The sequence below is a fragment of the Crassostrea angulata genome, chromosome 2 (assembly GCF_025612915.1).
Source record: "Crassostrea angulata isolate pt1a10 chromosome 2, ASM2561291v2, whole genome shotgun sequence".
Classification (NCBI taxonomy): domain Eukaryota; kingdom Metazoa; phylum Mollusca; class Bivalvia; order Ostreida; family Ostreidae; genus Magallana; species Magallana angulata.
Genome location: NC_069112.1, coordinates 55781665 through 55797807, shown reverse-complemented (window position 1 = coordinate 55797807; position 16143 = coordinate 55781665). Strand labels below are relative to the sequence as shown.

At 31.1% G+C, this 16143-nt stretch overlaps 2 protein-coding genes across 2 annotated transcripts in view; both read left to right on the top strand.

Moving 5' to 3' along the window:
* Positions 1–6751, top strand: part of LOC128171599 (uncharacterized) — a 37243-nt gene extending 30492 nt beyond the window's left edge. The window contains exons 3-4 of the mRNA XM_052837395.1: positions 5081–5332; positions 5743–6751. Coding sequence (XP_052693355.1) covers positions 5081–5332; positions 5743–5888 — 398 coding nt within the window. The 3' untranslated portion in view covers positions 5889–6751. The remainder of the gene's footprint in view (positions 1–5080; positions 5333–5742) is intronic.
* Positions 6752–15620: 8869 nt separating this feature from the next.
* Positions 15621–16143, top strand: part of LOC128171612 (adhesion G protein-coupled receptor B1-like) — a 30527-nt gene continuing 30004 nt past the window's right edge. Inside the window, exon 1 of the mRNA XM_052837403.1 lies at positions 15621–15714. Within this exon, the coding sequence (XP_052693363.1) occupies positions 15621–15714 (94 nt within the window). The remainder of the gene's footprint in view (positions 15715–16143) is intronic.

The window sequence follows — 16143 nt, the reverse complement described above, 5'->3', positions numbered from 1 at the left end:
CATGCGTGAATGAAAGAATATTTTAAAAACTGTATTGAATTTATTTAATATGTTTCTTGTGAGTAAAATTAAAACAAAAAATTGATTTGTTATATTTACTCTTCCAGGAAGAAGTGTCAATTAGCGTTGAGAAACTGTTTAGCTACGAATCTATAAGTCATGAGTTCGAATCCCGCTTTGACTTTTAGAAATTAGACGATTGCAAATATTCTTTAAATGTTGTTTTTTTTATCAAATATTGCTAAATTCAAACCTTCAACACTAGTTGTAATATTATAGTGGTTACAATTTAATATTGATAATGAAATACATTAACATTAACAACTTTTAAAGTAGGTTATTTCAAAAGTGGATAGAGATCCAACAGTGCATTTTTGCGCTAAAAAGATTCACCTCATAAAAAAAGAATCTTTTAACACAATGGTGTATGGTAGGCGCTTATTGATCATTTCTATCTTTCAAATTTTAAGTCTTTTGTTACAAAATAAAAGTTATTATTTTATAGCTCGTTTAAAGCAGAGGCGAAGCGTGTTTAGAAACAAGCAATGACGTAAATCGTTTAGACAAAAAAAAAATGAATTTAAAGAAAGAAAAACATTCAAGAATACATTCAAGACACATACAACAATTGACTTATCATTCAGTTCTTTTGAAGGAGTACAAAGTATAACTTTTTTGGAAGGGAGTGGGGCTATGAAATTGGTGAAATTGGGTCCTACCTCCTGAATCAAAAGATCACAAGATCAAGAATGGAAATATCAATACATGTATCGATATGTTTATTCTTCTATTCTTCCAGTTAAATACCCGTATTTCAACAAGTTTGATTATCCATTAAATTGTAGCTTCCACTCCCACAGTTATAAGATTGTCAGATGAAAATCAACTATCAATGTTAAAGAGGCATGGTCACGATTTTGGGCAAATTTTATTTGTCTGTTTCATTATTTATAATGCTTTAGGAATGCATCAAGTAAAATTTGAGAGCAAGTCGTAAATTTATAAGCAAGATAAAGAGCTCACAATTCCTTGCCATGAAAAAAAAGGTTCGTGCCCTGGTTTTGTTTACATGGGTTCAATAGTAGTTAAAATCTTTTTTCAAGTTAATTTGTCTGTCTACTTACCCATTTTAAGCATCAATAAACAGTTTTTAACGTTTAACACATTCATTTTAGGTCTCAAACTGGAACTTTTAATTTAACATTCAAAATGTAAACAACAGCTTCGTTTACAAAGCCAAGAACTCAACAAATAGCACTCAAAATTTAAATGACTATCAAAATTGTCTTAGTGAAGCATTGTAAATATTAGGATCGGGAATTTATTTTTACCAAAATCGTGACAATGCCCTTTTATATACCAGTGTACCCTTTCCCTGTTCAACTGTTATTTCAATGAGCTTCAAGCAAATATTCACAAAACCGAAGTCAGTTTGTTCATTCCAAATGGTCATTGAAGATTTCATTTTGACCTAAAACAATGTAGAATAATAGAATAATTCAGGCTAGGTTATATCGAATTAGAAGAGAGAGAGAGAGAGAGAGAGAGAGAGAGAGAGAGAGAGAGAGAGAGAGAGAGAGAGAGATTTTCAGTCTTAAAGGGACTTGGACACGATTTTAGATCAAAATCCTATTTCATATTTTTTAGATACAAAACGGTTTACTTGCACATTTTGAATGTTTGCCAAAAATTCGAATGTTATAATTTAAGTTCTAAGAGAGATATAGAGGTAAGAATTCGTCGTTATTTAACAAAGCTCGAGTCTTATATTTGTTTACAAATAATGTAAAGTATAGACAGGGATGGGGTCAATTACATTGGAAAGTAATTAATTAAATTATAATTACTTGCTTAAATTCTTCAATTAAATTACCATTATCATTACAAGTGTTTTCAAATGTAATTAATTAAATTACAATTACTTTGCAAATGTAATTAATTAAATTACAAATTACATTTTGAAATTCATAAACATTTAATAAAACTATAATCTATCTACAACACATAAACATTTAAGGAAGTATGTCTATAATGTGAATAAAATTTCGTCATAATTAAAATACTTTCTCTGTTTGAGAATTTGCTTACTACTTTGATAAGTAACAATTTTTGGAAAGAAAAAATATAAATTTGGTTTTATTGTTTATTTCAAAACGCAGGTATCGGTAGTCACAATATGGAGGTGTCCCTTAATATTCAATAAATATTTGAAAGTCATATCCCCTAACCTACATCTATCATGTCAACGCAAGTATTTCCAGCATGCAAAACTATTAAATGAAAACTTTATCCTTTGCATTTTTATACACTTTGTTTTCCTTTATAAATACAATGCCAAATTACAGGTTAATCTCAGGTAGAGGGCAGACTATAATTGTTATCAAAACACAATTCACACCTGTTGTTCTCTACCTAATTATCAAATGTTTGCAATAAGGGAACACACCCTGTGGACATGTTAGACATCAAAAACTTAAAACCCATTTGAAGCCATGCATTTTAGCTCTATGTATTTTAGGCTGCACGACTTGATAGTTTATACAACACTGATTTTGTTTTTAAATTAAACAGTGATGTTTTAATCTAACTCAATGATAATTGACACACTAATTTTTCTAATAAGAAGGGAAATAAGTATTTTTTAAGAAAAAGGAGATCAAGCAAATCATCAAATACATGTACTTAATTAAATTTGGTAAGTATGATAGCTATAATAATAGTTCAATGCTTTTTAACTTCTCATCCAAACTTGATCTCGACCATTGATAGTGTGGGGAACAATGAGTAGTGGACAGCTTCATATTTATATGTACATCAGTGTGTAATTGAAAGTAATTGAAAAATAATTGGAATTACACGCCTTTTTTGAAAGTAATTAATTAAATTACCATTACATGTAATTGAAAATTTGACCAATTACACATTACTTTCAATAACATCAAAATTTGTAATTAATTACACTCAATTACCATTACAAATTACCATTACCCCATCCCTGAGTATAGAATTACAATTTCTTTGACAAAATAGCTCGTAAGAAACAAGGCATGCTTGTTCAATGTGTTTATAAAATATATCATCAATATAAAAGGCAACATTTGATCGAAACTTACACCAATAAAACACATATGTAAACAATATCAAGGCTCAAGCTATGTTTACAAAACAAAGAATTCTTAAAAATGGAAAAAATAAAATTTAAAATTTTGAGCTCAAATCATGTTGAAGTCCCTTTAACGAAACAATATGCATGAATGATTACACACCAAAAGAGCCCGGTTTTCAATACTTCAGCACTTTGAATTTTGTAGGTATGCCCTGTAATTATTCATTCGAGTATCTAATGGGTATGTGAGAGGGTATGTGAGATTGCTTACTTTTTCTTTCATTTTCGATTTTCAAAAAAAAAAAAGTTTCTTCCACTTCAGCTTATGTTTAAATTTCCATTTTCCCATGATTTCGGGAGATTTAATGGCATTGATTAAAAAAAAGTCTGAAATGTGTTGAACCACCGCTACAGTTCGGTGAAATACTGTTTGGCTCATTAATATGTCCAGTTTTCCCTATAGTATAAATGTGACAATTTTTCTCTTTTTTTTTCAAAGAAATAAGACGATCCTCTACCATTCACCAAAACAAAACTTAGATTTTTCAATGTTTGGAGAGCTGGTTCCATAAGATTTATATATTTTCTACTATTATAATATTTAAAAAACGTACATATAAGTTTATTGCATGAGAGGAGAATGAAGCTCATCAATTAATAGTATTGATTTTAGGTTACATAGCACATGTAAAATGTTTGCGAAACATATTGCCTCACTTTGACATTGATCATATAAAATAGTTGTATTCTGTTTATATGTTTTTTGATAAAAAAAAAGTTCGTAAAATGAAAAACAAAACATGCTAAATATGCTAATTGTTTAAGAAAAATTCCCATCAACTAAAATTATTGATTAAAGTACTTAAAGTATACTACATGTAACTTGTCTGATGTTTGCAAATAACATTGACTTAGACATTCTAAATCACATTTTGAGTGTGCTGAGCTGTATGTTCTTCGTTATGGTTTTGTTTTCGGTCTTTTTGGCAAGAATCAACGTGTTTTCCTGTATTGTGAAATACAGATACTGTTTTACATGCAATGGATTTAAGAGTATATAACCAGATTCTATCGTTAGATCCTGGTGAGAATCAAAAACCCAATGGTCTTTTCCAAGATTACAATTCTGAATTCTTGGCTTCTCCAACAATTTAATGTGGACAAGTTAGGCGTGATAATTCAACTATAGAAGTATCCCTGTACATTATACATGTAGTACTATTTGTAAGTGGGAACTGCACCATGTAGACAGAAGAATTGCAATGTGTATGCAAAATATTTTTTTTTTAAAGTTTAAGTTCAAGTTACATAACAGATACGTTTGTGGAAGGCCATTGTTTGTTGGATGTTATTTTTACCAAATTTGGAGAACAAAGAGAATATCTGCAACCTTTAAGGCGTTGGCAGAGTCTAAATCTCTACATATAACGTCTTAAATATACTGACAGGCATGTTCAATTGACTTGTTTTGACCTAAAAAGAATAGTAACTCGCAAAAGTAGAAGGTAGATATGCTGTAGCGAGGGTTTGCAGCATAGAACGTGGTTAGATGTTTTTGCTGTTGAACGTTTGTACATGCTCGTTTCCGAAGAAATGGCAATATTGTATGAACAGGTTTCTGGCGTCAAGAACTTTTGTGATTAGTTTTCAAGCAATTTCTGTAGAGAAAATTTGTGGGATTTTTTTGCTGACCAAAATGATATAGATTACACTGAACACTACCACAATAGTTGATTCTAGTTAAATGCTTTCTATGAAGGAGTGGCTTTAAATTGCATACACACAAATCTCGATACAGATTTTTACTAGTTAAATTTAGATTTAATGTTTCCATCAATTTATGTACAGCGTAATCTCCCAAAAAGAGGGGTATATCACGTATCCGAATATTATTTTTTTTCAAAACAAATTGCATTATACATGTATCCCTTTTAAAAATGTAACAAAACTGCATTAATGCTCTCATTATTTTAGATTCAGCCCATCCATATACCAGTAGATTCCTGGGATATTCTGTCTACATATCAAACACAACCAATAAAGAGGACGGAGTACTATGTTTTAAAGACACCAGCTATACCAAAGCCACCGTTCCCAATCCAACAAACATCACGTGTATCACCCACGGGAGATACGTCATCTACTACAACAACAGGACCCACCCTCCGTATCCTGATGGATATTCCATGTATGCCTACAATGATCTCTGCGAAGTAGAGGTATATGGTAAGTTTATTCAAATAAAACTTCCATATACAAGGATTCATCCAAAAGCAATGTACATGTAACAGATGCGATTAGATACATGTAATTATATTAAAATATTCGTATAAAGTAACAAAATGATACATGGTTAAAATAATTAGCAGTTTATATATCAATGGTCATTATTTTTGTATTGATAAATTAGATTTGTATGGACCGATTTAAGATAAATAAGTTAGGATGCATATTTCAAGTCTTAAAACGTGTAATATGCAGTTGTAATGGTTTTAGTTTTAGTTAGTTATCCAGCATTTTATATTCTTAATTAAGACACTAAAGAATGCGCCATCAAAGGCAACGCTATATAATTAATGTTATGTCTTAAAAAGAAGTCTTCAAAATCTATTATTTTTAATGTTTTATTAAATAAGGATGCCCCGCACCAGGTTATTACGGAGAGGTCTGTTCTTTACCGTGTCCACAGAACTGTCAGGAAGGTCACTGTAACATTGTGGATGGAAACTGTCTGGGTTGTGTTGATGGATACAGGGGAACAAGATGTAATGAACGTAAGTAATTTTTCTATCTATGATGGGAGTCATCTCATCTATTCAGCAGTTACTTTTTATGAAACCCAATGTATGACCAAGAAGATCACAACGCTGGGTATCAAGAGCTTGGAGAATTAACAAAAGAATCCCAGTATGACAAACTTTCTTGACGGAATTGTTTGGTGTTAGACTATTATGCGTGAACTCTTAAAAAATGAGTCTTCTCGTTATCATACATCCATCTTATAATTAAAAAAAAAACAGGAAATGTTGACTAGTCAAAAAGATAAAATGACTAAATGGTTCTTTCAGTTTAACCTCTTTTTTCGTATAAAGGTCAGTTCAGAGTCACTACCCTTTTTCTTCACTTAACGGATGATAAAAACAAATAAAGTTCTTTGCAGTTTTGTGGACATCCGATTAGATATAAAGATTCTATTTTTTAGTTAAATGATAGAATATCAGGATGTCTATCAGCTTATACATGTACAACTAAACTGGAATTAATATTGAAAGTAAAATTGATATTGCTTAGCCCGCATTTCCTCTAATTCTCTTAAATTTTGAAGATATTTTGATTATTTTTTTATCCTTCCAATATTAAGATATTTCTGATTTTTATGTATTATGAAGACTTTATATAAAGAAATTAATTGACACAAAAACTAATACATTGATCATTTAATAAGAGAGAAAAACTGATTTTGGTGATTATTTTACACAAATTAATGTATTGAATTGACGCTTAAAAAAGCTTATAAAATTGATAGGTTAATCATATTTTACAAACATAATCTGAAACCCAAGTATTATATCATTAGTTTGCATTTGTTAAAAACCCAACATTATTGTTATTGTTTTAAAAATGCTAAAACAGACTCATTATTCGGCACTATACTTTGTTTATATTCTAAACATTGATTACTATTTCTATGACAATTTGTATGATAATAAAAAAAAATACCATTTTAATTTCCTTTCATCTTGATTTAATGAGTAATAAAAAAATTTACGTTTGACACATCGAAAATCAGAAAAGACTCCTTTCGTAATAAGTATAATTGTAAAACAACATTTAGTTGACCAGAATGCGTTTTCGATTAAATATAGTGTATAGTTTACTGGTATCTTATAGGAAACTGTGATGTATTATAATGTAAAACATTAAACGTTCTTTGTAGCTGAGCATTGAATAAACTCTAGCAATTGCTCGGTTTATGTTCAAATGAAGTAAATCAGCAAGACTGCCATAATATTGTTTTGTACAACAATGGTGAATGTTATAGCTAGTACAAGTTCTAGATAAAGTTAGGAATTATCGAAGCCAGAATCATTTCGAGTGACAATGGCTGTGCAAATGTTTTTTTTTCATGCAGTAATTGTAGCGAAACTATACATTTTCTGTGTATAGTGTTTTGTATAGGCAGCCATTGTATTAATAATAGCCTATATTAATGTTAATTAATATAATTAATGTTAATGTTATTAAAGTTATGTTAGTTTTGCAAAAAGTATTATTCTAAGATATCAATTTGCATACTATAGTAAATGCCAAATTAGCGATCATTACATCATCATTTTTCGATATCGTATACTTTGAATACTGTGAAATACAAAAGACAAGCTGCATGTTCAAGGCGCCCTTGAATATTTGACTAATGTATAAATTGTCTGCAAGGCATAAAAATATCATATGAATTATTGACCAGTTAAACAGTGTGGTTTATCAATAAATCTAACATTTAGAATAAATTTATGCTATTTTGGGGGGGTAAATATTGCTGGTTTTAAAAATATATAAATGTACCTGTAATAGTGCAGTGTATTACAAACTAGATAGAAATCCTTGTGCACTGAAGCTAGAGTAGCCATTACAATCACATGATCATTGTTGCTAATATTCATAATTAAATGATACATTACATGTACATACTTATTTATCATATTAATTAGCTTACTGCCAAAATACAATATCAATTTAATCAATATCAGAAGACTGTTTATAGAAAAAACGTTAGCTTCTGAAAAACTGTAATTACCATCCGTTTAATTATTATTGAAAAACATCATACATTTTAACGTTTGGAACATTCATCACCATCTATTATCTCTTTTTATTGTCCCTTATTTTTTTTGGTATCTTTTTTTTTTAAAACATAAACCATTTTCACATATATAAATAATGTACCGCCACTTCTTCAAATTACATTGTCACTCTTCGAAGAACTAATATGTATATTTATTATGTATCATTCGAACAAATATTATAAATGTATATGTATATATTTCAACTGTATATATCTATGTTTATGCGCTATCTATTTATTCAAGTGTGTGACTTTGTGAATTTCAATAAAAAAAAAGATAATATATTGTATCTTATATAAAACTTCGTTGTGGGTGCTTGTCCTCTCATTTTAAACCTCAGTTGAATTTTTATACATAATTGTAAATTTTCTTTTGAAATAATTTCTAAAACTATTTTAATTTAGTGGTATGTGTATTTCTTTATATAAATCACGATGATAAACATATAGAAACGTATTACGGGGTGTTTAAAGATGTAGATAAAATGCTGTTTAAAGTTAATTTAAAGATAATCAGTAAATCAACTTAATATAGAGAAATATTCATGTTTGTTAAAGCAGCATTAAAAACCAACATTTCGTAGCATTAGTTATTTTCAATTTAATTACATGAATAAATCGTAAATCAACGAACTTCAAGTGAAGAATAAACTTAAAGTTACCTTTTGTTTGTTGAATAACATATAGTTTATATGATGTTTATTGCTTTAGAGCTACATGGTCCGATTTTTTTTTTTCGTTTTTTCGTGGACGATTTATTCCTTATCAGCATCAATTTATATATCCTAAATATATTTCTATTTATAAAAAAAATTAGAAAAAATACTTCGAAATAACAAAAATAAGATAAGATTATATTCACCTTCCTCACATTGTTCGTGCCTCTAGCACCCACAAGGTATTAAAGTTTAAGATACGAAATTAATATGTTTGCTACGTTTTAATTCTTTCACAGTTTACAAGGGCCTTAACAATGATCGAAGTCAGTGAACATGTTTAAACCATGTTTATGAAGATATATATATATATATATATATATATAATAAAAGAAAAAAAGCAACACTAACTGCAAAACATAAGCGCTTTCATTGTTAAAAATCTTCAGACGTTTTACAGTCGTTAAAACTATGACGTAATTACGTTACCTAGTGATAACGTCAACAGTAATACTATGACGTCATAATGCTTATTGAAGGAAACAATCATAGAATAAAGTTATATAGCGTTATATACAGTTAAACAAATTCAGAGACGATGAAACAGTCTATGTCAAACTATTTAATGAAGGTTTTAGTGACTTTATAAAATGTTTTTCTTTTTCCCTTCGTTCAATTGCATTGTCAGTATAAAGTTTATAAAACGGAAAAACTGAAAATTGTCCGTGGCCACAAATATCAAGATGTTCACTAAGTTTAATTTTTAATTAATCAGAAAAATTAAACTTAGTGAACATCTTGATATTTGTGGCCACGGACAATTTTCAGTTTTTCCGTTTTATAAACTTTATACTGACAATGCAATTGAACGAAGGGAAAAAGAAAAACATTTTATAAAGTCACTAAAACCTTCATTAAATAGTTTGACATAGACTGTTTCATCGTCTCTGAATTTGTTTAACTGTATATAACGCTATATAACTTTATTCTATGATTGTTTCCTTCAATAAGCATTATGACGTCATAGTATTACTGTTGACGTTATCACTAGGTAACGTAATTACGTCATAGTTTTAACGACTGTAAAACGTCTGAAGATTTTTAACAATGAAAGCGCTTATGTTTTGCAGTTAGTGTTGCTTTTTTTCTTTTATTATATTTTTACCGGACACTGAGAAAATACTTTTGTGATTTGGATATATATATATATATATATATATATATATATATATATATATATATATATATATATATATATATATATATATATATGTAGATAAATAAAGCCTTGGTACAGCAAAAATACTTAAATAAATTAAACAGAATGCGACAGTCCAAATTAAATAAATTGTTTACTGTTAGCGCTTTCAGCCATGTCGGCTCTTCAGACAGTTATACAAAATTAAAAACGTTGTTTGTAACGTTGTCAATGACGTCGTGTTTTTAAAGTTCATTATGACGTCACAATGTACATCAAGGTAGCGATGGCGTGAACTTTATCAACGCCGTTAAGCAATGCATAGACATATAATACAATACATATAAAAATTATATATATGATAAATCTATTTTCGATTAAGTTTCGGGTTAAATATTTTAATAAAATAGTCCTCTTTTGTGGTTCGGGCGATTTCATTTGAATTCCACATTTTGTAAAACGGAAATATTTTAAATGTTCCCTTTCCGCACTTCGCAAAATGTTCCGAACATGGAGTGTTTCTCACTGTTTCGTCCTTTATTTGTTGTTTGTGGACTCTCACTCGGGCGTTGAGCTGGTTAGTCTGGCCAATATAATTTTCTCCACATGTTGGACAAGTCGCACAATATATCAAATTAGACGATTTGCAGTTCATTGGGGCATTAGGTTTTAAAATTTGGCCGCTTTTTAATATTATTCCTTCTCCCTCCTGTATAAGGTCACATGTTCCACATCGGGGGTCGCCGCACTTTTTGATGGAAATAGTATTGCTGGACGAGAACTTTGCTTTGGAGAGAATTTTCCTCAGATTCGGCGCTTGTCGTCTGCTGTTTATGAAAGATGATTGGTTTAACAGTTTTTTCATATTTTCTGATTGTTCTAATATTGGAAAAAAACGTTTTGCTGATTTAAAAATATTATGGTTACACGGATTATGTGTAGTTACAAACGGAATTTTCTCATCTTGTTTCTCCTCCTTAAGGCGGGTCCTTCTAAGTTGTGCTAAAGGAATATCCATAGCCCGGTTAATTCCGTCATTAATAAGTTCCACGGGGTAATTCTGTCGTCTAAGGTGTTGTTTTAACTCTTGAAGCCTTTGTAGGCGAAGAGAAGGGTGAGTCACAATAGTACATACACGCCGTGCCATGTTGTATGGAATATTCCTTTTTGTGTGAGACGGATGACATGAATGAAAATCCAAGTATTGATGGGAATCTGTTTCTTTGCTAAATAAATCGGTAATGATATTCTCGCCGTCTTTGATAATAAGAATATCTAAGAATGGGAGTTTCTCACGATGGACGTCTATAGTGAATTTTATCGAGGCCTGCAGTTCATTTAAGATAGAATGAAATTTTATAAGATCCTCTTCCGTTTTGGTCCAAAAGATGAAACAGTCATCAAGGTATCTTTTCCAGTTCTCTTTAATGTATAGCGTAAAATCGGCATCAAAGATATCCGGCAATATACTATAAAGTTTTTCTTCAAGGTACCCCATTACAAGTGAGGCATACGTAGGGGCAACTTTTGTGCCCATGGCAGTACCTTTTATTTGTAGGTAATTTTCATCATCAAAGAGGAAAGTGTTATTTTCTAGTACAAGTTTTAGTCCGGCTAAGATGAACTCTTTTGAAAATCTACTATCTATTTGATCTGGATGCTTGTCCAACCAATATTGAATTGCCTCTAATCCTAAATTATGAGGAATATTAGTATATAGGCTGCTTACATCAAATGTAACAAGGATCGTGTCTCCTGGTACTGTTTGTGGGATGTAGTTCAGAAAATCCATATCATCACGAACGTAACTTGTCACTTTGGTGCATAGCGGTTTCAAAATGATATCCAGCATATTGCTTAACCGTTGTGTGCTAGATGCGGGTCCTGCTATGATAGGCCTCAGTTTTAGATCATTTGGTCTAGGAAGTTTGATATAAGTAGAGTTACATTTTTTGACGTTTTCTTGGATATTTTTACATTTGTGGATTTTAGGCAAACCATAAAAATTACTAGATTTAACCTCATATTTAGTCAGATATTCAATTTCATTATCCGTTAGATTGTCTTGGTACTTTCTGGTAAGTTTTTCTATTTTGAGCATGGTTCGCCGATCTTCATTCTGTTCCAGTTTTGTGTAAAACTGATGATCTTGAAGTTGAGAAAGTGACATTTCTTTGTAATGGTCTCTATCCATTATGACTATAGCCCCTCCTTTATCGGCGTTTTTAATTATAATTGATGGGTCATTTTTCAAGGTTTGCATTGCTTGATATTGTTTGTGGGAAATATTAGACTTAACAGTTTTATCTGTCACGTTGGAGTTCGCAGTGTTGCGAAGACATGAAATATAATCCTCCAGATGTTTATCTCTATTTAACGGTGGTTTGAACCCCTTATTGTTTTTAACAAGAGATATGTCATTGTTATTTTCATTTTGAAAAAACTCTTTTAAACGTAATTTTCGACAAAATTCTTCCGTGTCCGTGACAACATCAACCTTGTCAGACTTTGGTGTTGGTGTGAATTTTAAACCATGCTCTAGAAGTTGTATTTCACCAGTGTTTAAGTCTCTTTGCGAAAGGTTGATGATTTTAGGCTCTGTTGGAATTGTGCAATCAATGTTTTCCCGACTGTTTATTGTTTTTTCCGCTTCGTTTGTGACCGGCGTTGTCCTAAAAAAGAATTCTCCGGATTTTGTCGTGATATTTGTGAAGAGTTTCCCGAATGAGCTCTTTGAGTCCAATTCTGTCCCGAGGAAGAATTCCTGGAATTATGATACGGTCCTTTTCTGTAGTTCCTCCTAGGTTTGTTTTGATGTTGTGGTCGTCTTTCCCTAGAAACGAATCTCCATCCATCAGTGTTTTGTTGACTGCTGTGTTTTACTCCGTTTTGGTTATGTCTAGAATATTGATCTGACATACTGTTTGAATCATCACTACGGCGAACATGATGTGGGATTCCTTTTTTAAGTGCCTCTGCATATGACATATGTCTGGAGTCAGTATTCCTTTCGTTTGGCCTGGATGTATAGCGGTTCTCCGTACGTGGGTTTTTGTACCCATTGTTTTGCTGTTTATTTCTCTGATTTTGTTTTCGTGCGTTTTTACTTATTTTTATTGGTTCGTTTCCATAGTTAGATTCATACTGTTCCAACCATGCAGTTTTTGACTCAAGAATCTTTTTTGATTTTTCCTCTTCTCTAGTGACATCATTATTCCACAGTTCAATAAGTTTTTTCCGAATGTTGCCATTGCTTCTTTTGTTCAATTCATCATACATCATTGCATCAGTCTTCTCATACTTGTTCTTGTATTTCGGAACTCTGAGACGTAGTAATATAATTTCCGTCTCAAATCTTTGAAGTGCCAGATTAATTCTAATTTTGGTTTCCTCACTTGGCTCTGCTGTAATTTCTTTTACCCGAAATTTCCTCGGAAAAATAACGTTTTCCTTACTTTTCCAACTCTCATATGTGTCAGCGAGATTTTCACTTTTAATAGCATTCCAATATGCTTGTTTTCTTTCATTCAATAATTTGAACCACAATGCTTTCATTTGACTTCGCTTTTTGAATGCCTCTTTTTCAATATTACATTCATTCCATTCTTGAAATAATTCCTGCACATTTGTATTGGGAATTTCATCCACGTTATTTTTTCTCGATGCAGTGCTTTCAATTTCCATTCTATCTAATAACAACAGTTCTACCTTTTCCCTGTATTCACGGGTTTGTTGTTCCAAAGTTTCAAACATAGTAGTAAAGTTATCGTACTTACTACAGAGAATCGATATTTTTCCGGATATTTCTTCTAAAATCCTTTCGATTCCGTTGTTTTCCGCTACCGATTTGGATCTGGTCTGTGACATCCTGATCATGTACCAGTCAAAGAATATGTAGATAAATAAAGCCTTGGTACAGCAAAAATACTTAAATAAATAAAACAGAATGCGACAGTCCAAATTAAATAAATTGTTTACTGTTAGCGCTTTCAGCCATGTCGGCTCTTCAGACAGTTATACAAAATTAAAAACGTTGTTTGTAACGTTGTCAATGACGTCGTGTTTTTAAAGTTCATTATGACGTCACAATGTACATCAAGGTAGCGATGGCGTGAACTTTATCAACGCCGTTAAGCAATGCATAGACATATAATACAATACATATAAAAATTATATATATGATAAATCTATTTTCGATTAAGTTTCGGGTTAAATATTTTAATAAAATAGTCCTCTTTTGTGGTTCGGGCGATTTCATTTGAATTCCACATTTTGTAAAACGGAAATATTTTAAATGTTCCCTTTCCGCACTTCGCAAAATGTTCCGAACATGGAGTGTTTCTCACTGTTTCGTCCTTTATTTGTTGTTTGTGGACTCTCACTCGGGCGTTGAGCTGGTTAGTCTGGCCAATATAATTTTCTCCACATGTTGGACAAGTCCATATATATATATATATAAACCCATGAAATTTGGCAACACATAACAACTATAATAAACCCGCTATAAAAATGTAAAGTATTTCTGGTCGGTTCAAACGTGAAGGAAATGCAATAATTTTCAAAGATAAAAGCATTTCACAAAAGGAATTCAATATCTTCTCCTGACCTTCCAGACCAGACTCTTCCGCTACGAAAACCCCAAGACGAAGACGTCACGATTTCCTGAAGGTTGATTTAGGATGCATTATGAGTACAAATGACAAACTCTTATGCCACGGAATAATATCATACCAAGATTTAATTGTAGTCTGCAGGACATTGCTGTCACCCATCCAAGCGTCTAGATTGGCCCAGTTAAAAGACCATATTGTCATGAAACGGTTAAGCAAGGCAGGAACATTGCTTTTGTAGGAAAAAAGGGAAGAAGTTAATGGGGGCGGTGATATTTTTCATTGCCTATTATAAAATAATGACAATTTTTTTTTCTAAAGACCCACTAATGACTGCATTTAAATGCATATGAAACTAAACATAGAACGTACAGAAGTGTGTTTATGTACATGTATATAAAAACATTTATGTGATCCAAATACTTATAGTTTAATGTATTATATTTCTACGGTGCTACAATTATTCATTTTATTACAGTATGAGGATTTAAAGGGTCTTTGGGGTTTTTTATACTCATCCCGCTAAGAGCATTTTCAGGCTATTAGCCAGATCCTAAATATATCAATTTTGACTCCAAATCGGTTGCTTCGGAAGTTTTGCCTACCTCCACCCCTTCTATCCTCCTTACTAATTTTTTTTTGTTTTTTTGAGTGGAACGGATAACTTCCTTTTTTAAAAGGTGTGGGTTTTATTCTGGGCCTTACCTTCTGCTGCATTGTTGATAATTTACTAATTGTATGCAGTCTCACATGTTCATGTTAATATTCCGTATAACTTCATTTAGCATTTTTAATAAATGCTCTTCATACAAGCCATAGTTTTTCTTTATCAAGGTAGCAGCAGAACAGAGCTGCAAATCTGCTTCAAGTTCTGTTCAACAGTAACAGTAATGTAGGGTCTAGCAGTATTTAAGAGTACATAAAGCTAAATTTAATAATAAACTAGAGGTTAATATTTTTCATGCTAGATACCATCTATACAAAGCAACACTATGACACAGATATATTTTACATCGAATGATGTAAATCTTATAATAAATAGATCTCAAGAATCAATTAGTAATGACAGTAGCTTTATTTTTTATTTTAATCAAAAACATGTAACATAGATGTTAGTGTATCGACAATATCAAAAATCAGCAAAAACAGTAAAACCGCGGAAATAAAGGCGGATATTAATACTGTTAACAGGCTGATTAAACAAACTATGCCTACATTGTACATGTATCACCAAAGCAAACTACAACTGAAGATGATTTGGATAGTACTACTTAGCACATTGATTTGTGTAAACGCATACGGTGAGATTATACGTTTAATTGCATAATATTTTCATTAGATAGTATTGCGATCATCAACTAAATAGTCTATGGTAATATTATTAAGAAATTTGAATTCTTGCTTGTTTTAGAAAAGCTTACTCACAGCGTAAAAATATCGTGCTTTAGAAGATTAATAATAAAAAAACATTATAACTCTTAAACACATTAAACAGTTTTGAAGAGAAAAGAATTTTAATAATCTAGAAATTCATATAAACAAAAATAAATTCTAATAGGATGCATCGATGCGATAAAAAATTCAGCAAACTTTCTATTTGTGTGTAAGGTTATCATAATGCATTTATTTAACGTTAACATCATTTAGGTCAAACTGCACGAATACAGGAAATTTGTACTCGGAAGTTTGTAACACTTCATGATCTGAGTAATGAAAAGTAACATTTCTTT